The sequence below is a fragment of the Durio zibethinus genome, chromosome 15 (assembly GCF_047325235.1).
Source record: "Durio zibethinus cultivar Kanyao isolate XHJ-2024 chromosome 15, ASM4732523v1, whole genome shotgun sequence".
Classification (NCBI taxonomy): Eukaryota; Viridiplantae; Streptophyta; class Magnoliopsida; order Malvales; family Malvaceae; genus Durio; species Durio zibethinus.
The window spans coordinates 3,227,191-3,250,286 of NC_143176.1; the positions used below are offsets into that span (position 1 = coordinate 3,227,191).

The 23,096-nt window shown below is 36.1% G+C and overlaps 4 protein-coding genes and 1 pseudogene across 5 annotated transcripts; 2 read left to right on the plus strand and 3 right to left on the minus strand.

Moving 5' to 3' along the window:
* The first annotated feature begins 1,436 nt into the window (after nt 1-1,436).
* On the plus strand, nt 1,437-1,963 carry LOC111301895 (small ribosomal subunit protein uS10c-like; annotated as a pseudogene).
* A 1,132-nt stretch (nt 1,964-3,095) lies between these two features.
* LOC111301553 (putative DUF21 domain-containing protein At3g13070, chloroplastic) lies at nt 3,096-10,274 on the plus strand. Its single transcript, XM_022897325.2, has 14 exons — nt 3,096-4,000; nt 4,650-4,747; nt 4,853-4,946; nt 5,169-5,246; nt 5,435-5,538; nt 5,699-5,780; nt 6,719-6,858; nt 6,940-7,018; nt 7,132-7,195; nt 7,403-7,494; nt 7,967-8,032; nt 8,451-8,567; nt 8,847-9,026; nt 9,827-10,274. Exons 1-14 carry the CDS (start codon nt 3,461-3,463, stop codon nt 10,079-10,081), a joined length of 1,989 nt encoding a protein of 662 aa, XP_022753060.1. The 5' UTR covers nt 3,096-3,460; the 3' UTR covers nt 10,082-10,274.
* Nucleotides 10,232-10,749, minus strand: LOC111301893 (uncharacterized). The gene has a single exon (XM_022897883.2). The coding sequence runs from the start codon at nt 10,595-10,597 to the stop codon at nt 10,232-10,234; it is 366 nt and encodes a 121-aa protein (XP_022753618.2). The 5' UTR covers nt 10,598-10,749.
* A 1,304-nt stretch (nt 10,750-12,053) lies between these two features.
* On the minus strand, nt 12,054-13,974 carry LOC111302241 (ARM repeat superfamily protein). Of its 2 annotated transcripts, none has more exons than XM_022898174.2 (2): nt 13,871-13,974; nt 12,054-13,593 (listed from the first exon to the last, which is right to left on the minus strand). In XM_022898174.2, exon 2 carries the CDS (start codon nt 13,555-13,557, stop codon nt 12,190-12,192), a length of 1,368 nt encoding a protein of 455 aa, XP_022753909.2. In that variant the 5' UTR covers nt 13,558-13,593; nt 13,871-13,974; the 3' UTR covers nt 12,054-12,189. The 2 variants fall into 2 exon arrangements, with proteins under 2 accessions (XP_022753909.2, XP_022753908.2); XM_022898173.2 differs by having other exon boundaries at nt 12,054-13,622; nt 13,871-13,959.
* A 953-nt stretch (nt 13,975-14,927) lies between these two features.
* Nucleotides 14,928-22,837, minus strand: LOC111301556 (protein transport protein SEC24 A-like). The gene is made up of 14 exons (XM_022897326.2): nt 22,615-22,837; nt 20,713-21,834; nt 20,469-20,607; nt 19,746-19,936; nt 19,015-19,122; nt 18,705-18,908; nt 18,358-18,589; nt 18,104-18,253; nt 17,728-17,884; nt 17,470-17,597; nt 17,046-17,368; nt 16,772-16,960; nt 15,720-15,960; nt 14,928-15,256 (listed from the first exon to the last, which is right to left on the minus strand). Exons 2-13 carry the CDS (start codon nt 21,775-21,777, stop codon nt 15,727-15,729), a joined length of 3,120 nt encoding a protein of 1,039 aa, XP_022753061.2. The 5' UTR covers nt 21,778-21,834; nt 22,615-22,837; the 3' UTR covers nt 14,928-15,256; nt 15,720-15,726.
* Between the last annotated feature and the right edge of the window lie 259 nt (nt 22,838-23,096).

Sequence of the window (23,096 nt, forward strand, 5' to 3'; positions counted from 1 at the left end):
CCCTTTGAAGCTTAGTAACAATACCCTCAAGACTCTTACAATCACCCACCAAGCTTTTTGCTGCTCCTGAAGCTTTCGAAGAAACACCCCGGGTTGGAAAGTTTCTCTTTTTTTTGCTCCTTTTCGGAAATGTTAAGAACTTTACAATTTTGTTTTAAGCTTTTGATTGCTAAGAAACCATGGGGATTGAAAAATATAGTTTAACGGGTTGATTTTTTTTTAAAGTGCATTTGGATAATTCTTTGTTCTTTTGCTAAGAAATGTGAGAAAAAAATTCAACCTTTGCCATTTCCTTTCTGTTCATATGAACCTCTTTTATTACTGTTAGTCAAATTTGGAGCCCATGACAGCAAAAAGTGAGCTTAGTTTGACATTAGATTCCTCCTTTTTTTAATTTTGATTTTGTGTCTTGCGGGTTGGAGGTTCTGAGGTGCCCAGTTCTTCATCTGTTAGTGCAGAAACTGACAATTTATCTTTCAAGCTTTATTTATTTATTATTATTATTATTATTTTTTGAGTTTGTGAAAGTTGTTTAAAACTGTGATATTATATTTGGCACTGAAGTTTAAATTCTGGAGTTAACCTTGTTGTTTAGCGTTTTGTGGACACCATAGTGAGTAGCTTATGTCCTCAAAATTAACAGAATAGAAGATATTATTTGTAATAATGGATTTCCCATCTGTACTGGACTACTGGTATGACATCCTTGTTTGAGGATACTATACTTGCTCTCCTGAATACTCCCCTGGAGGCATAGGGAATATTTATCAAAACCATTGATAGAAATAAGTACATTGCCTATCTTCTGATATGATTCTATGGATGAAATACAAACATTTTGTAGCTTACTATGGCCCTATGAGAGTTGGATGATAGGTGTCTTCTTTACATATTTCAGTGTTTTGTTGTAGAAATATTTGCATATATCAAATTATAATTAACTATTTTCCTGGCTTTTGTTATTGCCTCACAGAACGACCACATTAGCCAACAGAATCTTGTAAAACTTTACAAAATTTAAACAATAGGTTTTATGGGCTTCCTCTCTTTGGACACGGTGATAGTCATGTGTGCTACTGATTATATATGAGTTAATCTTGGCCTGATTAGCATCTAGCTGGTCCTCGGAAGTTCTGCTTAGAAACTTTTTCATAGTCAAATACTATGAGAAGGACTGAATTATGGAGGGGGCCGTGGTTGCCTCTTTTACCTTGAAATACTATCCTTCTGGGAAATAATTATGTTCTGTTGCATGTCAAGCTCCTGAAATGCTTCTTTGGGAGAATAATTAACTGTAATTTACAGGGAACTCGCTGTTAGCCATGTGGTTTAACAAGGGAGATTCCAAATGGCCTGATAAGAAATCCAAGTGACTAGAAATCACTGGAAGCCCAACGATGAAGTTGAACCACTTTAGATAATCCCATTTTGTCTAAATAGTTTATATTTTTATCTTGTTTTCTGGTGTTTGCATTGGAAATTCTTATTCACGCTTCTTTTCACAGGAAGCACCTAACCAGAAGATTAGAATTAAACTTAGGTCATACTGGGTCCTCCTGTTTGAGGACCCTTGCAAGCAGATAATAGATGCTGCAAGGACTACCAATGCCAAGACCATGGTCATGTGCCGTTGCCAACCAAGAAGAGGATCTATTGTGTTCTTGAGTCCCCACATGTACACAAGGATGCACGGTTCCACTTTGAGATCCGGACACACCAGGGCCTTATAGATATTCTTTGCCTTATAGATATTCTTTACCCAACTGCACAAATAATTGATTCTTTGATGCAGCTTCACCTTCCTTCTGGAGCGGATGTGGAAGTCAAGCTGTGAAGAAGCAACCCTGTAGCTTTAGGTTAATTTTGTATAAGTTGCTCAAGATGTCCCTTGATTAAGGTAAATTTGTTCCACTTGTCCCCATGAAATCAATCGAACTATTCTGGAATGGGATAAACTCAAAACTTGTCCACATGAAATCAATTGAACTGTTCAGAAACCTTTCCGGGTAAAACACTTCAGCTTCAGGCCAATGATTACGATCTCTTCCAATTGCCATGACAATGATTCTGGTCTTTGTCTTTATTGTATCAATATCACCCTTCTTTTACTTAACAAGTGTTTTTGGATATACTAGGCTAGCCAAAGAGAAAGATATACAACATTGTAACTGGCTAACATGTTGCATAGTTGCAGCTTTGCCTTGATACGGGAACTCCATTTGCTTTTTTTTTCCTACCTGTTATAACTTGTTTGTCTCTCTTGAAAAATTTAAAAAAATAAAGGAAAAAAAAAAAGCTCCCCAAGGATCACTTGGGCCTATTAAAGAAACTGTTCAAGCATTGTTTCACAGGCCAAGAGGTATCGTTTACAGCAAGATAATAAGTAGGATGTTAAGATAAGATGCAGGGATGAAGATTATATCAAGAACTAGTAGGACTATAATGAAAATTTTGCTGATAAATCTTGCTTGGTATGGAAAACAGAAAAAGATAAATCTTGTCTTATCTTCCTTTAGAACTTAAATAGTTTTGGCCTTTGAAGGCTCTAACTAGGAAGGGCAACATTGAAAATGGTCCTATGATTAAAGCTGGAGCATTAGAAGCTTTTCACATAGAACCACTGGCAAGCATAATTTGTGGCTTGACATTATCCAATAGCCAAAACAAATCAGTGGAACCCTTCTTATAATCATCTCCTGAAACTATGCATAGTAAAACCATTCAAGGTTGATAAAATCTTCTGGACTCCTTTATCAAAATGCAAAATTTTCTCTGCTTTGTCTGATCAAAGATTTTGGTTTTCTTAGTAGTACACTCTTTTTTTATTTAGAAATGAACTGATATTTCCTTAGTAATTTCTGGGTGTTTGAACCATCCAAAAATTATACAAACAGTTGAAAAAAAAGCAGCATGGCTTTATCAAATTCCTTTATCAAATCCAGTTGCCAACATGGCTAACCCTTGAACTATGTTAAAGCAACATTACCATTGCTTGGCACTTACACCACATTGACTGGCCATTTTCCATTAAGCAGAACTGTTCAATAATTTCAATTATTCATATTAAAAGTCATGCTTTTTTTCAAATTCAATTCATTTTGGAGAATTGGAGCTTTTCCAATGCCAAATTCAAGTCATATTTTCTTCCAAAAATTTTTCTTTAGTACACAGTCGGAGACCGATTTATTTAGGGGGAGAATTGTAATTTTAAAAACTACAGGGGCAAGTTTTGTCAATTCTGCTTCACTCGCTGCCCACTTGCGGCAAGCAAAATCTTTCCTTCACCAAGCACAAGCTTCTCCCAAAGGCCCTCTCTTGGAGTAATGAAGAGACCACCTTTCCATGGGAATTCTCTTCATCCCAATAAACCCTGAAACGTCTCTTTGTCTTTTCTTCGTTTAATTAAATTTCGATCGTTTTGGTTTCCTTCTTTTTGTAGATTCTTGACTTATTCTTATTGATGGAAATGGCACTTGAATCCTCAATTCTCAGCCAACCCACTTTCATTTCTTCAACAAAGTCCTCATCTTTCATGCTTTTTAATCGAAATTTGAAGTACCCATCTAAGTTTTTATCCAAAAGTAATCACTATCCAGCTCCTGTTATCTCCAGCTTTCCCAATCCCCACGTTTTCAAAGCCTTTGCATTGCCAAAAACTGGTATTTTTGGAAGTCGAGCACGTTTGGGGTTGTTAAGTGAAGAAAATGAAGCTGTGGGAAATTATCACAATTGGGTTTTGGTGAAAAGGGGAATTTTGGTGGCAATGGTTTGTGGTGTATTGCTGTTTGGATGTAAACGAGTGTTTGCTGTAGAGGGAGTGGTTAATGCTGGTTATGGGGTGATTGGGCAGTGTATATTGTTGTTGAGGAGTGCTTGGCCTAAGGTATCTATGCTTCTTAAGGTGTTTAAGGAACAAGGTTTGGTTTTGACAGCGCTTCTGGGTCTGTCTGCCTTCTTCTCAATGTCGGAGACTGCTATAACTACATTATGGCCTTGGAAGGTATTCATTTCTTTGACCCAGGATTTTATAGCTTTTTGTACTCATTGAATGTATATTTGTTGTTGTTCAATTATGGAAATCAGAATGCAAGGATACATATTTTTGCAAGTTGGAAAGAATGTAGATTCTTTGGTCAATTGAATATATTTTTTTCCCTATTGTTGTGAAAATTTCTTTGGTGACGTGATATATTTGGCTCAAGTTAATTTAAGATTGTTAGTTTATAGAGGTGAGCTCCTTATAAAAGAAACCAAATTGTAAATGGTGCGCACAAGAGGAGAAATATTAAACATAGTTAGAGACACCTTAGAGTGAAAAGGAAGAAGAAATAGATAAGAGGGAAAACACAGAGAGAGAGAGAGAGAGGCAAGGAACTTATAAAATAAGCCATAGAGAACAACATAAAGTATGTATAATTTCAACTGTCAAAGCCTAACTCTACATATATTATTTAGTATTGCATTTTGCTGAACGCTTAAGACAAGTCTTTTAAAATATAGATTGCGCTTTATTTAAGTTAGAGAGGGTCGAAGCAGAAATATATGATGCAAGTTTTCTTCTTTGTATACTGGCTATTTCTAGTTTGTCATGTCATCAAGCCTTTAAGAAATCTGTCTTCCATTGGTCATTTGATGTTAATCTGTGTCAGATACGTGAGCTGGCCGATAAAGAGTCTGAAGATGGTGTATTCAAAATGCTTCGTAGTGATGTAACTCGGTTTCTCACAACCATTCTTATTGGCACCACGTACTTCTCTTTTCCTGCCATCACCTGAATTTGTTCCAGTTCCTTTTCTTTTTTCAGCTTAAGCTTGAAAGTATTTCTTATTGTAGATTTTATTTCTGTACTCAGTGTGGTCAATATTGGAGCAACTGCTTTAGTCACAGATGCCGCAACAGCAATATTTGGGGAAGCTGGTGTTAGTGCAGCAACTGGAGTAATGACCGTATGTATCAATATCCTGTTCTGTAATCGGTTTTTGGGGGTGTGTGTCTGGCATGCCTGCACATCTTTTTGTCTTTCTCAATCATGAATTTATGTGAATTCTGTAAAATAATTAATCAGTTAACTTGTGGTTGGCCAGCACATGAATATAGGCAAATGACATATATGCTTCATGCAATAAATATGGAAACCAGTTAACTTTCTGATTTCTAAATGGTGCTAGGTTGCCATATTGCTTCTCACTGAGATCACTCCAAAGAGTATAGCTGTTCATAATCCCACAGAAGTTGCCAGATTTGTGGTAAGTTTTTTCTTTTCTTCCCCCATTATTTGGGTCTTTAAATTTCACTACAGCCAGATGTGTGTTAAAACAGCATAGCTTTTTTTTCCTATCTTTCATTTTCTATGGTTCATGGCTCTCTTGGTAATTTTCCAAAGTTACATTACCAATTCGAAATTGGTGACTAATTGTGGTTGCAATATCTCTAGGTCAGGCCAGTGGCATGGCTTTCTGTTATACTGTATCCAGTGGGTAGAGTTGTCACATATCTATCAATGGGAATGCTCAAAGTTCTTGGTCTAAAAGGAAAAAGGTGAAAAAAATAATCACCTACATATTAATCTATCTGCAGCTTCTAACTCATCATGCATTTTCAGTGTTGTTTCTTTCCAATGGTTTATCAAGTTTTCAACATAGCCATCATTCTGTTATATGCTTTCTGAGTGCCTTATGCTTTGTCTCTTTAAATTTAGCGAACCTTATGTTACTGAAGATGAATTGAAGCTAATGTTACGTGGGGCAGAGTTGAGTGGAGCAATAGAGGAGGAGGAGCAGGTAATCATATATATCACATATTGCATAAGTTCATATGTATACCTCTGATTGAGCATTTGATTAACGCATAATATTTTTTCTGTGATAGATATTTTCTATTACCTTTTGTACTATAACCCTATCATTTGCACCCAAAATGAAATTTTCTTTGTTTCTCCCCCTTTTATATGTTTATTCAGAGGAAAATGTAAGTGGCACATACTTTATTAACTCGTTGGCTTGTTGATGGGCACAATCGATCCGAAGATATCTTATTTGTTGTTAAATAGTCTGTATGGAAAACTTTGTTCTCAGTGAACATCTCAAACTATGTTGATTGATACTAAGTTATCCGCTGGATTAGCATACCAAAACAAAAAAGAGGGTGCAATTGCTGTTTATGTTATCTTTTTATACATATATGCATGTTGCATATAAGCCCCCCTGCATGGAAGGGTGTTCTTGAAGAAGTTTTTTGGGTGGATTAAAGAGAAGATATTAAAGAAAAAATAACTAGCATCCACAAACAAGTTTTCTGTTTGTTCTTGTGTGTATGTTATATGTAGCCCACCTGCATGCACTGAACCCATAGGGGGCTGTAGGATAATTAATAGATGGATTGAAGAGAAGACATTAAGGAAAAATAACTGGTACCGGTCAACAAATTTTTTAATTCATTGGGTTGCATAAAGATGAAATAATTTGATTGCAGCAGATTCCTCGTGTCTTCATTAGTACCATTCTATTGCATATGGTAAACGAGTACCTCCATGCCAAAATGAATCATCAATTGCTCCGGCTTAGCTATCTGATACAATGCCAATGCACAGGCATGCTGCAATAATTGCTCTCTATGGTCCATGTTTATACTTGACTACTGGCATAAATCCAAATGAATCATCAATTGGTTCCTCTTTGTTTATGGTTCTGGTGCTCTTATTATTGGAATCCCCTTGCAGGATATGATCGAAAATGTGTTAGAGATAAAAGATACCCATGTTAGAGAGGTGATGACACCTCTTGTCGATGTAGTTGCAATTGATGCAAGCTTAACTCTTGTTGAGTTCCACAATTTGTGGTTGACTCATCAATATTCAAGGTAGATAATCTTAGTAATTCATCTCTTAGGTTCTTTTTAACTTAAAATAGCATGCAAAGGAATTTGTTGATATTTTCGCAGGGTGCCTGTTTTTGAGCAGCGTGTTGACAATATAGTGGGTATTGCATATGCTATGGATCTACTAGATTATGTTCCAAAGGTCAGAAAATTCCTGCTCTTAGTTTTTCTTTTTCTTATCATCCATAAGACTTGCTTATTAATGTATGGGACAATATCATAGTGTGCAGAATTATAATCTGTTTGATTTTGAAGGGTGAACTGCTAGAAAGTACTACTGTTGGAGATATGGCTCACAAGCCTGCATACTTTGTGCCTGGTAATTTTTAATCTTATTTTCTTCTATTGATTTCGTGCTTTGAGTTAATGTGCAGTTGAATTTTATCTTTCTATCTCAGTACGCATTAGGCCAGATGATGGCTGTTACTTCTGTTTATTACCATTCATTAACATGTTTTGTCAGCATTTCCCTATAGATTATATTCTGAGAAGCTATTACAAATAGAATTGTCAATTTGTTTTGCAGATTCAATGTCAGTCTGGAATCTTCTTAGAGAGTTTCGCATCAGGAAGGTTCACATGGCTGTTGTTCTTAATGAATATGGTGGAACCGTTGGAGTACGTGCTTTACCTAAAATTCTGAATTGATCTTGAATTTAGAGTTGTACTCCTGCATTATTCTTACCTGTTGAAGAACCTCAAAGTCAGATAGATTTTTGTTAAGAATGCACTTTTCACAGATTAAGGTGTTATGTGGAAGTGCCTCCGTAGCATAGCTAATCATGTGTTTCTATACCCACGTGAAATAGCATCATTGATTTGTATGGCATAACTTTAACTGATTTTCTATTCAAATTAATATGAGATTGAACTTGGAAAAGTTTACCTGCAGTTGAAAAGTTGAATGAGCTGTCAAGTGTTCCAAAATCCCTTTATCTGTTGTTAAAAATTAGTTGAAAGTGGAGTATCAATATGTTCAAATATTAGCAAACCCCAACAGGCAACAATTAATATGCATTTATACCCTCACGCCCTCTCTTTTGGATTACCCACTGTATATTCTTTTAGCTCATTGTTTATGATGGAACAGATAGTCACATTGGAAGATGTGGTTGAGGAGATTGTTGGTGAGATTTTCGATGAAAGTGATTCAAAAGTAAGGCTTGCTACATCTTTGATGACTTTATCAATGACTTCTGCTACATACTTTACCTTCTAATTATTTATATTTATTTGAAATGCTGCTTTTATTATTCCAAAATAAGGGGATGTTAGTGAAACTTGTCGAAGAAGTCCAAAATGAGTTAATATAATTAATCTGCTTCAAGTTTTATGCTTAATGGTTGATTTTGCTTGTTCTTATATTTATCCTACAATCTCCTCTATTTTGTGTTTTTGATCATCGTGTAAGTATGTTAGCATTGCATGTCTTCACTTTCACAAGATTTGGAGACGGAATGAGGATATTATTTCATGACTATGCTATCAATGCATATGTGGACCTCAATAGCTTGTGGAATTTATTTTCAAGTTTCTGTGGTCTTAAATATTTTTAATTTTTCCTGCTATGACAGGAGGAGATCCAGAAGAAAACCGGCTACATTGTAATGCGAGCACAGGGAATCTTTGATGTTGATGCTAATACATCTATTGATCAACTTTCTGAAGATCTAAACATCAAAATGCCAGAGGTATGTTTCTTGTATTATTCATTATTATTGATATAAATCCTAATGCATAAGTCTTCACTCTACTTGCAAGTTTCTGCTAGTATAGTTGAAATGTTTATGAACATGCATTCAGATGTTAAAACAGAGGTTCTTCCGTTAATATCTATGCTAGAGTAAAAGGAACCATCAATCGGACGTCCCTCACAGTATGAAGAACTGGATCCACATATATAAAGTGTCTATTTGTCAATTATACAGGAATTCTCAACATATATGTTTTTTGCTTTTGCTGTTTTACAGGAACATCAATATGAGACAGTGTCAGGTTTTGTCTGCGAGACATTTGGATATATACCAAGGACAGGTGAGAGTATTAAGGTAGTCCTTGAAAAGGAAAACGAAGAAGATGATGATGAGAATTCCGAAGCTGGATCTGATCGCCAAGATCTGAAGGAAAGGCGCCAAATTTATAAACTTGAGGTATGGTTTGAACCTCTATGCCATATGCATTTATATTGCATAACATTGCTTTTGAATAATGTAACAATTATCTGAGTACGTTGTAATGTCATTGTTTATAAATGTTCCTCAAAGGAGTGTAGTTGGGAAACATACAGAATGAATGCGGTTAGAATATATAACATCTGGATTATGAATGAATTAGAATCTCCGAACCAAGTGCACAACAGTTGAAATGTCAAATATTTAGTCATCGGAATGAACTTTAGTCACTGTGACATTATCCTTATAAATCAGTGTTTTCTACCTTAATGGTGATAGCAAAGTGATCCATCTCCTTTTTTTCAGCCAAATCACTCAAATGTGATATTCTTCTGAGATATTGTGAGACTGATTGTCATTCTCAATCAGAATGAAACTGAACAAGAATGCTACACCTTCAAGAAAATGCTCATAAACATATGTATGTTACATACAGCTGAATGAAATTCAGTAAAACCTCTATGAAGGAAACACTGATAAGCACTCATCATGGCATCTCTTCTTGTAGCCTTTTCAAATTACTACTGCTGCACATGACATAACGGCTGGTTTTACTAATGCAAGAGTTCCTCTCATTCTTATATTCTTTTTCAAAGGCTTAACTTAAATTTGTTACGTAAAGACAGCTTTTCTGTCTGAGTTTTCTATTGATTCCAAATTTTATTACATTTTCCTGCAAATATTTCATTGATCCGACAAACATATTAGGCCAGATGAGGCCAAAACTTGATCAGCTATATCACTAACACATTATTTTGGGCAACTTGTCTTCGGTGCAGATATTAGCAGGAAATGCCCGAAAAGTTAGTGCCATTCGATTTGAACGTGTAAACAATGAGGAAGCGTTATTAGATGCCACTGCAGTAACTTCGATGATTCCAAAAATCATCAAGAGGAAATGGAGCAGTGATGAAGACTCAAATAATGTTAACCACGATGAAGATACATTTGAAAAGAGGCAAGAGGATGACATCTCAGATCACCATGTCATTGCTGATTATAAACAGGATAATGAGAGTCCCAATGGACAGTAGTTATATTACACTATTTGTTTTCTCTCATTTCCCCTGAACAACCCCCTTTTCCCTTTCCCAATTTCTTACAGCTCCATAAGAAGTGATAAAAACTTGAAAAACGGGAGAAAGTAACCAGAATATGAGATTAGACCAACATTGTACAATTTTTCACAGATGAAGTGTAGTGTCAACATCTGAATCATTCAAGGTAGATGTATGCATGACAGTATCTCTCGGCCGTAAATTTGACAAACTTGGAGTCTCAATAACCTGACGCTGAGTATGCATGTTACGCATGCTAGGTTCACTGCTGAGAGATCCTTGGAGAGGCGGTCTAGGCTGAAGGATCAATTCAGAATGGAAAAACAACTGGGATGCCTCATGAGGTATGGCTGGATTGATCCGCTCTGCTTCAGAGAGCAGCCGCAAGACCTCTCTCTCCTGCCTCATTTCCTTGGCTCTCTGCAACTGTCTGAACCTCTCTCGCAGGAGGGCAATGGATGAATGAACAGCCGGGTCACTCTGCCTTCCCATCAGCAAAATGTACTGGGGAGATCAATGCTCTATAAGTTGGTCTGATGTTGCTCTATTCCTATATATAGGACATTGGTAAGCTTTGAAATCGCTAATCTATTCAATGTAAGCCCTTTAAACTGATTCTCAATGATGTAAAAGAAAAGGGTAGAATCGGCCGATGAGATGCAAAATCCAACAAGGCAGAGTTATGTAGCAATGTGTTGGGGTAAAAAGTACACGATATGAAGAAAAGGGTGGGAAATAAATCCAAACCGAGGTGGAATGTAGCATTTGGAAGGGTTTCTCATTGCAGAATAATAGGATGGTTGATGCTCTGTCGGCTTGTTGCCAAGAGCTATTGGCCTTGGGAGAAAATGGTGCACCTTATTGGTGGGGGATTTGGTGGGATCTTATATTATTCACCTTTCAACATTCTCTTTCCACTTTTGTTGGGAGGGCAAAATGAAAGTGGAGATTGAGGATGTCCAAGCAGGACAAGTGTTGGAACAGAATATGTTTTGGCCTTTGAAGTTGATGTTTTTCTCGATGGAACCCATTTTATGGAGAATAAAGAAGAGTCTCTCTCTCTCTCTCTCTCTCTCCATTTCTGTTTTGTCAGTAAGTTGTTGGATAGAAATGGCATGGCAGGAGAAAGCTATATTTATTGGATTCGTTTTGTGGCTCTTCTTGTTGGAATTCTCTAGTCTTTGAACTTAATGTTGGAAGAGTGGGCACAAGCTCAAAAGCAGCCTACCCAATCCATCCTAGTTATCTCATGCAATTTGTCAAGTATCTAGCTTTAGCCAAGCAAAATCATTGAAGAGTAGAATTGAGTGGTGCAACTTTTTTGAGCTTTTCTCTTGTCTGAGACCTCAAATATCAATGGTGATAGTGTTGGCAAACAGTACACATTAAAAGTCCGTGTCATATTGGTGAAAGATCATGTGTATTGGTTAGATATAGAGTTCAATTCCTGGCAGCCTCTTAACAAATCATTGCTGATGCAAAGGTACATGCAGAAAAGCAAGGGCTTCAAATTGTTTATTTGACAACATTAAAAAACAAAATGGAATATGGGATAAGGTGATTAAAACGTAGGTGGCAACAATGTAACAGTTAAAGCAGGCTATTGATAATCACAAAGTGGACAATTACTAACACAAGCTGCAAATTAATTGCTTTGGAATTGGTCTATGTCCTCAACAACCAAAGAATTGCTAACACAGGCCTAAAGCCATATTGCAGTTCTAACTAGAATCTAGGACTAAAAGCCTAAAGCTTTTCCGCAACTACACGTCCAGTTGCTATTGAATAAAGGGCCTGTGAATCTCCAGAATTTGAGTCCAATCTAGGCCTATATCTTTAGGCTCCCTTGTGTTTAAGTTCTGCTTTAAACAGTGAAGAAAAAGATTGACTGATGTTAATTGGAGATGGATGAAGCCTTTGATGTTAACTGGTTTTGCAAGACTAGAAATATGCCAACTTCAGTTTAGTACTTTGTTTATTGACTTGATTTCGAAAAACTATAGAACAATGTTATCAAAATGCAAGATCCATGAAGGCAGGAGATTAATCTAATATCCATACAAAAAGCAGACAATTAGACAAGATCATGCCTCCCTGTCAAGCTGCTCAATAGTCATCTGTCTCATAGAACGAACCATCTGATTATCCGAAGCACGAATTCTGGTAAGTCTGTCTTGCATACTCTGGAATGAAGGATGGTCAACTACTTGAGATATTCTCTCATGCTGCAGTGGATCCTCGTTGAAATTGATAAGAGCTTCTGCAGCATTATCCCTCAGCTCCTCTGAATCAGCATTTAACAATTCAAGGAGAAGAGGAACAGCTCCCGATTCAATTAGTGCCTCTTGATCTGCCCCATTATAACTCAACTGAGCAATAGCTCCTGATACAGTTTCCCTTACTTCACTGCTCTGAGACCCCAAAAGCTCAACCAAAAGGGGAATCGCACCTGAGTTTCTAACAACAGATACTGAGTGCTTGTAACCTGACAGATCCCAGAAAACATTAGCCGCTGCAGCTTTTGCTTCATCATTGCCTTCCCTGAGTATTCTCACCAAGCGTTCAGCTATTGAAACTGCATTTGCTTCAGCAACAGCTAATAGACAGAATGCATCCTCTGCAACCTCCTGACCAAGAGGTTCAGGTCCTTGAATAAGCTCTGCAAACAATGGAATAGCCCCAGCTTGAGCAACCGGACCAATGTAATCAATATGAGCTGAAATCACTCCAAGTGAATTGCCTGCCACAAGTTTTGTGCCACTGTCTCCAACTCGAAGCAACTCCACAAGCACAGGTATAACACCCAAATCAACAAGCATACGCCGAGCTCGCCTTGTAACTCCAAGTAACCCAATTGCTTGGCAAGCTCTTTCCCTGGATAGCATGTTACCAAAACTAGCTGCCTCGACAAGAAACCGAAGCCCATCTAAGCCAACAAGTCCCCTCCTTACCACTCTCAACAATGATAATGCACTCAAAATCTCCAACAAGTACCGCCTTACACTACCCATGGATGAATTTAACATGTTAACGATAATCTCCAAACCACCATTCATAGCAACAATGACCCGATTATCATCACACAAATTTACAAGACACCAAAGGCATTTCACAGCAACTCTTTGAAAACTACCACCGGATTCTGGCAACAACCTCAATATCGAAAGCAAAGCACCAGATTGGCCTATCTCAGTGGCCAATCTGCCATCTCCCTGACGAGCAATACATTTTAAGCAATAAACAACCACTCCTTGAAGATAAAGACTTGAATTATTCGAACTGTGATCAGCAATAAGATTAGCAAGAATCGGCACGGCACTGCCCAAGATAGATACTGGGGCATGATTTGATAGTTGAGCCAATTTGAATATGGCTTTTATACGCATGGCCTCAGGACCACTATCAATCACCATTTCCAGGTGATTCAACGCTTCTTCCCAATTTGGGTTCATTTTTTTTTCTAAATCACCAAATTAGCAAACTTGAGCCTGATACAAGATTTCAAACCAGGGAAGTTCTGTATATTAAAAGGAACAAAAATAACATGAAAAACAAGATTCAAAGAAGAAAAAGTTTCATATCTTGAGAACCCCAGAAGGTATGTGCATAAAGCAAAATCAATCAATCAATTTTTGATAATCAGAAAGGAAATGGAAATTTTAATGGGATTACTGTTCAGATTAGAAGAAGACAAGACAAGGGTATTGCTATATACAGACAGAACATAAAACCATGCTAAAGGTAAAGAGGAAAAGCAGAAAGTACCCTTCTGGAACAGATGTTGAAATTTGAAGAGTTTTGGAAGAAATCAAAGACAAGTCATCCGCACCAACATTTGTAAGTAATAACATGAGCTACATCGGTACGAGGTTAAGTAACTGACTTCGCAGTTCTTTTTTTTTTTTTTTTCTTGTCTTTTTCTTTTATTTCTTTTTTTTTTTTCCAGCAAGGCAAGAGTTGATTTGTAAATAAAATAAAATAATAATTGGTACCATATGACTGTATAAAATGTAGAAGGAAAATTATACTAAATATTTAGAATAACTTATTTTTTTTAGTACTTACCTATATGTTTCTCACTATTGATTTGTAAGGATAAAATATTACTAGAATAACAAATAATTCATTTTTTTTAATATCAATATTAACCACTAATTGACTGTGCTAACAAGATTTGCAAAATACACGTGATTGGAAAAAATGCATAACAAAATCACACATAACCAGTTAGAACAATAAAATCATTATCATGCATTAATTCAAGTGATAAGAGAATTTATTTTTTTTAATTACCTCAAATTTAAATATATTAAAATTTGTAAAAAGATAAATTCATTAAATTTAATATAAATATTTGAACCATTAAAATATATATTTATTTATTTATATATTGAACGAAATCCTAAAACTTCAAAACTAAAAATGTGGAGCCAAATTTGAAAAAAAAAAAATAGTATTCTGATTTGATGAGATATATTCTTGGTTGTTCCTCCTAGAAAAATCATATTAGCAATAAAATTTAGTAAAATTTGACAATCAGAGAGGAGAAAATTTGATAAATAAAATATAAATATAATAATTCATATATTCGTATCATGTAAACTAATAATAATTTATATATCTAAATCATTTTTTAAGCAAATTATATGAGATAATTTATATTGATGTAAAAATATAAAACATTTTTTTAATTTTATTAAATTTATTATAATTTTTATTAAAATTTTAAATCATATCACATTTATATTTTTTATTAGTATCATTTTCATGTTATATCATTATATCGTATTTTAAATTATTAAAGACTTAAACTGCCCGAAAATGAGAAAATAAAACAGCATTAAAATTTTAAAGTATATTTAACATCGAAAAATATCCAGCCAATGCTTTAGCAATTGGTCACCCCACTCTCTAAACAAAAAGCCTAAGGATTAAAAAAAAAAAAAAGAAAATAAAAATATGACACAAAAATTGTTGGCATCACTTTAACAGTCACATACAAAAACCTTAAATTTGTTTTTGCACTCTTCCCCTAGCTATTGAATCTTGTAATCAACAGATAAATTTTGCTTTCTCAGAAGCTTCCGGGTGATCTGTTCCATCTGTTCAACATGGACACCCGAGAGAACAGATCAACTTGGCCGTAAACCGCTGCGAAATTGAAGTAATCAGAAACAAAAGCAAGTTATGATGCATTTCAAGTAGACTTGATAATTTCAAATATAACATGAAAATAATACAAATAAAAACGTAAAAATAATACGATTTAAAATTTTAATAAAAATTATAAATAAGTTTAATAAAAACCAAAAATATATATTTTATGTTTTTATGTCAACACGAATTGTGACATAATTTTTGTGTAAAACAAGACATGAATATATGAATTTTTAGTATTTTATACGATACAAATAAACAAATTACAAGGTCTAATTTCAAGCAATTTTTTCCATAAAAAGAAGCTCCTAACTTGGACACTGTTTAACTCTGAGGTTTGATGAGACCATATGGTTTTATTCTGCTTAATCAAAAACCTGCTTGTTTCCAGCTAAAACTAGATTAAAAATATCCCAAATGCAAGGAGTAATAGTTGTACATAAGCTCAAAATATTACCTATATATCATGCATTTTGCTGGACTTGCCGGTGTATTTGCATTATCCAATCAACGTAACCACTTGGACCGCCCATCTGGTCCTCAAGAAGATTTACAAGAAGCAGCGAACCTTCCCTGGGTTGCTCACCTTGTCTTACAAGATAAGAAAGTCGATAATAGGAAGGGTCACTCTCTCTTAGTTTCTTCAATGTCCTCAACAGCCTTCTTGACATTTCATTATCTTGCTCGCTAAGGGTAACCTGATTTTTTAAAGTGCAAATATAAATAAACAGGTGAATTAAGTACAAGCCTCATCATGGTGCAGCGGGCCGAAGAAAGGTCAAAGGAACAGATTAACTTTAAATAAGATTATCTGGGGGAAAAAATGCACATGTACAATAAGGTTTCGAAATACAAAAGAACCATCAAAACAAGCAAAGCATATTCCATAGCAAGATTACATTGCCAGTCATTGATTGCAGTTGACATTCATTTATAAATATTTAGAAACTGTATAACAAGACCATTCCGAATTTTTTACTCACATCCTACTCAAGGCAGAGTTCATACATAAGGCCAGCATTAAATCCTATATATGTTGTATCCTAACAACAATATCGGTATCCTTTATACATAAAATGGTCACTAAAGCATATGAAACATATAACATTCAACGATCTCCATAAGAATAGCTTCACCAAGAAGAAATCGTACCTAAGGTCAGCAACCTAACCCGCCCCTGGTAGGTTTTGACTCGACCCAACCTCATAGGGTCGATTTTTTTTTTTTTTTAAATCAAGTTTCGGGTTAGGTCAGGTCAAGTAAGGCTAAGAAAAAATCGGGTTCAAATCGGATTCGGGTTTTAGGCAAACCCAACTTGCCCCGACCCAATATTATATAAAAAATTATTTTTTAATTATTTATTTATATATTTATATTTTAAAAATAATATTTTATATTTTAAAAAATAATATTTTATTAATTTCGGGTCGGATTCGGGCTTAATGAATATAAAATTGGGTCGGGTTCAAGACAAGGAAAAACCCGCCCCGTTGCCAACTCTAATCGTACCTTTGATAATTCTGCTGCAAAGTCTGCCCCGAGTAAATTCCTAGCTATATCAGGTGAAAGCATTCTACCAAACCATATAACAAAGCGGAAGCCATCATCATATATATAAAGGCCTCTTGAATCTAGGCTTTCTGCAACCAAAGGCAATCTCTTCATAATGTTTTTGAAATCATCAGCTTGAGCAGATGGCTACATATATGACAGAGAAATGATGTTAGGTTTGCAAAATCTACAACTTCATCAAAATAAATTCTAAGGGACAAAATCTTTTCACCTTCAAAAGATGGTCATCAACTCGAATCAAGCTAGGATATAAAAGCTTCAACAACTTTTTAACAGGTAATGCCATCATGGTGAAACCTGCTGCACAGCGTTCATCAAGCTGAGCATCAGCATATCCTCCTTTCAGAGGTACTGATTTATAGAGTGCTAATCCATACAAACACAAAAACTTTAGAGACTCTGGATAAATCATCCTAGCTCCCAAGCGATGCTGCACAGCATAGAGATTGCGGTATTCTCTGAGTGCTTTTACAATCCTTAGTTGCAAAGAATTTCTAGCATCTTCCAGTTTATTGGTCAAAGTTTTCTCAATTGCTGCCAAATATCAGTTGAATACAAAATATAAGGACCATCCGAAACTAAGATCCACTGAAACAAATAGCAGCTCTTGCAGAGGGGTGTTTGTTTAACGTTACCTAATCTACAAAACAAAGAAATAATGGCACCAGTGTCAGCGTGGCGGTACATCTCCCCCAGATCTGTAACAACAGGGGCAGCTGCAGTAAGTACTCTGATACGCCTCTCTCCGCAGGATGCAGTGTATCTTTAAATCGTTAAAGAAACATCATTAAACCATATCCTTTTCTACTTCTAAAAATACAGTCAGTTCAGCAATAAGGGAATAACCCAATAAACTAAAAGTGATAAAGTAAAGCAATCCACTTAAAGGATACAGTAAAGCGACTTGGAAATATACTGTCTGAGTTGTCAGCAGTGTCTCCTCAAGGGATAACTGCATTGCATATGCTTTATCACAATCTACAGCTGGAAGTGCTAATAGATCTGTGGACCTCAGCATAAAGTTCCCATGATAAGATGTAAATCGAATCCCTGGTGCAAGTATCAAATGACATGAATCAACTGTTTTGTTATCACAAAATCATAGGGAAAAAGGAAAAAAATAGATAAATAGTTTTTTCTATAAGCATTAGCCCATGTCAGCATAGAGATTGTAGGGGAAAAAATCATGTAGCTAACCTAGCTACATTGGGATTATAGTAGCATTGAGTTACAAGTGGATTCAACAACAAATAAAAAGAACCGGCAGACCTTTTCCACATCTTATGCGCATAACTGCTTCCCAGGCTGTTTCCCTAGTGAGATCTCTGGCTAATTCATGCCTCAACTTCTCTCCATGAATGCCTGATTGAAAGCTCGGATAATAATATACTTGACCTCCAGTATATTTTGCCAGGGTTCCTAAATTGAATTTCATAAAAGAGACATCAAGTATTTTTAAAAGCTCTTCTAAACTTCAATATCATTTTTAAGCTGAAAGTCATACAGGACAGTGATTTTTGTACCTAAGGAAGCTATGTCAGTGTATTTGTCACTGAAAGCATAAATATTAACCCCTATCTGGTACTTTGTAAGATCAGCAGCCATTTGCTTGTAGAAGGGATCTTCAGGTAATCTCAATATATGTTCCTTATCAGTTCCATAGACACGAAGATCATCTCCACGCAACTTCAAGCGCCCAACTCCCAGTGAAGGCAATGTGTTCTGGAAAATTAGCAACTTTCCTCCAAGTTGACTCTGCAATAATCGGTTATCAAACAGCCATTATACAATACAATCATCAGCAAGAAACTAAAAGGCATTTCATCATTGGTAAATGCTTATAGTAGCAATGTTGGAGAAAACAACATACCATAACCATGAATGCTGCCTTAAGTGCAGGACCAAAAGCAGATTCCACATTCACACTGTCCTGAAACATAGAAGGCAAGCTATCCAGGAATGTTTCAACCACATTTCTTGATTCAGACAAGTTGACAAGGAGATCATCTGGCAATGGGACAAACATATCATCCAGATCTGAAACTACCATCATTTGAGGCTGCAAAAGAGATGACTGCAGAGACAAAAACCCAAAAGTTATTTTAAAGTGCTTCAGCAAATATGGAGAAATTTTGAGGCATCTCAGAAAAACTTTTCTGCTAATCTCACAAGTCACTTGCCTTCACATTGTAAAAATGAACTGTGCTATCAAAAGTAATGAAACCAATCTGTGTTCTGGGGAAACCAGGCAGCTCATCCAAACATGAACGTATGGTTTGAGCAACAACCTAACAGATATGTTGTGAGTCAGCAGAAACCATTAGCATGCATATATAATAAGGAGAATAAAGAAAAGAAAGAGTAGAGCAGCGTGGCCTATCAAGGTACATGTTATCACCAAAAGGCCGAGCAGAAAGTATGCAAACCTAAAATTACTTATTTAATTAACCATTATCGAGCAATGCTAACAGCAACCTGGATAAACAAACACCTGAACAAGTTTTACAGTGTGAGACACACCCAGTAATGATGGCAGCAGGGCTAAAGGCTAACTCACATATTTCTTTTCTCCCTACCGATTCCATAGCAATGCAAAAGAACCTTGCATGCTTTACTTTATAGACATGTTTGAAATCATATTGTGGCAAAGCCAGCCCATCTACCACTTTCAAATAGTACAAATTTACAACAAACGAATACTAGATAACCCAAGCCAGCATGTTATACAGAATGGCTGAAGAGCTCTAAGACTGAGCACTAATAGCTGAACAGAAAAGAGCAGCCTGCTCAAGTGTAATTCACATGACTATGGATAACTTTTCCAATATGTTTCCTATTAGAATAACACAATGCTTTATTACAACACACTATGAAATGGTAAATAATCAACTGCTTTAAAGGAAGTGCTTACCTCAATCATACCACTTCTTACTGCAGATATTGAAACATCAATGAGAAAAAAATACAGTGGTGGCATTGGAGGCCGCACCATGTATTCAGTTGGTGCAACAAATTCCACACTGCCTTTTATAAGCTCAGGCCGCTGATCCAAATCAATCCTTCTGCCAGTAGCATCCAAATTGGCAAAATATTCACCAGGAACTGAACATGAAAGTTGAATCAAATAAGCATAAATGCTATGTAATTCCAACTATTAAGGAGATTTACCAGGGAAAAGAAAATATAGTCTGCCACAAATATAACCAATTGGAGACAACTGAAAAATAAACAAAAATTACATGGCCAACAAAAACCGGTTAGTTAACATGATATGAGAAACTCCATACCACTCTCATCATTAACTCAATTGAAAAAAATGCATTTTGCATTTTGCACTTTACCAATAAATTGAGATATGTAATACTAAAGATAAGGGCAGATGCCCATAACCAGCAAGCTTGCAGAAATCTGATACATATGTTAATGCAAGTCTGCATAAGTGAGGCAAGAGATCCTTGTCCTCCAATAATATTTGACATTCCAAAGAAAAGATAATGCAGATAACAGAAAAAAAAGAATGTATGGCATGGAAAAGGATTCCATACACATCAGTCACAACTAGAAATACTCGATGTGACTAATTGCACTTTCAACCACTAAAATATATCTTTGCTTCCAAGTTAGCTGAGTTTACCGTCATTTAGTAAAGAACAGATGTTGCAGCGCCACTTTCTTCCAGTATCAGTAAATGTGACAAAGGGATTCACGTAAGTGCGACATCTTCTACAACGAATAATACCAGTTGAAGCGAAATTAATTACTGGCACTTCCTCCTGAATAGGAAAAAACAGTATTTGACAAGAAAAACATGAGTCTCCAAAAAAATGCAGCTATTGTACACCTAATAGTAAATTATTATTGATTCTTGAGACACGTACCCCTTCAGGAGCCTCTGCAAGAGGACAAACAACAGCTCCAAGAGGCAAATGCCATCTTGAAACTAAAGACTGGGAATTTGGTATAGCACTTGTAGTAAGCCTTAGATATCTAGGATCGCAATTCATAGGATACATCTCAACAAAAGAACTTGGCTCCACATCACCATCCAATGGCCTATGAAGTGTTCTATAATCAAGTCCTGGCTGAATTGATCCAGGCATAGATGCAAGAGAGAGTGAACTAAAATCTTCTGTCAAGCTTTGGATGCTGCCAATAGGAGGTGCAGAACCCGGATGTTGCATTTGGTCCCTTGATTGGTAGCCCAAGGGAGCTGCTACTGGTGGAGGAGGAACATAACTTCCTTGCCGACTAGAAAAGGGAGAAGATGATGCTGGTGGAGGAGGCATAAAACTTCCTTGCTGAGCAGGAAAAGGTGATGGTGCTTGTGAAACTGCAGCCTGCTTGCTTGGATATCCAGGAAAAGGTGGCTGGAAAGTGGATTTGATAGCAGAATGAGATAAATCTGGAGGGGGGAAAGTTGGCTGAAAATTGGGTCGAGGCCCTGAAAACAATGAATCTGATGGAGGTTGAGAAGCAATCACACTGGATGGACGAAAATTTACAGTTTGTGGTGGAGATCCCATTGGCACTGGCGGTACTTGTGTCGGTGGCTGGAAAGAAACTGGTGGAGCTGCTACTTGACTTGCTGGAGGTTGAAATGGTGGCTGCCCCACAGGTGGTGCACGAGTAGGGGGAGTTTGAGCTGTTGAAGGAAATGGCGGTGTTGGAAATCGCTGATAAGGCCCCCCAGCAGGTGGGACAGATGTTATGGGTGGAGATGGAACTGATGAATCACTAAAACGAGCAGGTGGGCTAGGTCCAGCTGATGAGAAAGGCGTCATAGTTGGGGGAGCACCTAGTGGAGTAGGTCTAAAATTGCTCGCTTCTGATCCCACCACAGGGCCAGATGATGAAAAAGGTGTCATAGTTGGGGGAGCAGAAGCAAAAGGGGTAGAGGAAGGTCTCATGGGAAAATTCGGACGACCAGGGTTTTCAGTACCCATGGTTTTCAATAATATGGCTACGTCTACTACTTAATAGACAATCTCTCACAACTAAACCTGCCAGGAGAAGTAATGTCATAGTAGTGAGCACTCATAAAAGAAAACAAATGAAACACCAGTACATTTTAGTCGAATCAAGACCCACAAAAAGCAAGAATTTCCACAGAAGTTATCAATGATTCTCAGCAGGAACCAAACCCCAGCAAATCCTCCAAGAATGAGCTAACTAAATTTTTCTAATTCATTTTTTTCAACATTATCATGCTCATTAATTTCATGCTCGTATGTGAATGATTCAACATCCATTCGGAATTTAATAAAAAAATAACTGCCACCATACCTTTGACTCAAAGGCAAAAACATAACATCAAAGCAAACATAATCTGCCATGATGAATAAACTTACAACAAGCAAACAGCTACAAATATGATTATTTAAAGATCATATATAAAATAAACTTGAAAAAACTCTGATTTCTTCCTTTTATCAAGTTTCATACAGTTTTAAGCATTTAATCTTTGCATCGTAACTCTAATACACAGTTTAACAATCCAACAATCAAAATTGAATACCATTCCTACTAATTAGATAAGATTCAACTCTTTTAATTCAATACCAATGAAAATTCAAACCAAAGCAGTTCAGATTCAAAATTATAATCATTCATTAACTGAATTTCAATAAACTAATCCAAACTTCAATTCCTTTACACTAACTTAGCTTCAGTTTTGACTAAAAATTATTCCTTTTTAAAGCCCAAAACTGGCCTTCCCAAAACAAGCAAATTCCTCAGTGTCCCACCGTAAGGGAGGTAAAAGACAAAATAAAAAGACTAACCGGCGTCGTAGTCAGCGGCGTACAGCTTCAGTGGCAGGCCATCGAAGATCTACCCGAGGATTTTCGGTGAACAAATAAAACGACGACTTCTAAAGGGAACTTGTCGATGGCGATATCTAAATAGAGAGAGAGAGAGAGGGGGGGGGGGGGGATTTGATAAGAAATTGCAGATCGAGAGAAGGAAGTTTAAAAATGTAAAATAAAAAGATGTTCAAATGAAGTCGATTTGGACAATCCGGGTTTTCTATTTAATTTCTTTTTTTTTTTTTTTCTGAACTGGCTTGCTTGACTGTAATTATATATATATATATATATATATATATATATATATATATAGTTATCAAATAGTAATTCTTGACACTAAGGATTACGATGACAGTTTTTTTTTTAACACGAAAGATAAGTTTTAAAATTTTTTGTTACGATGATTTGTATATATATTTATTAATTTTAAATTATTTATAAATAATATATTTTAAAAA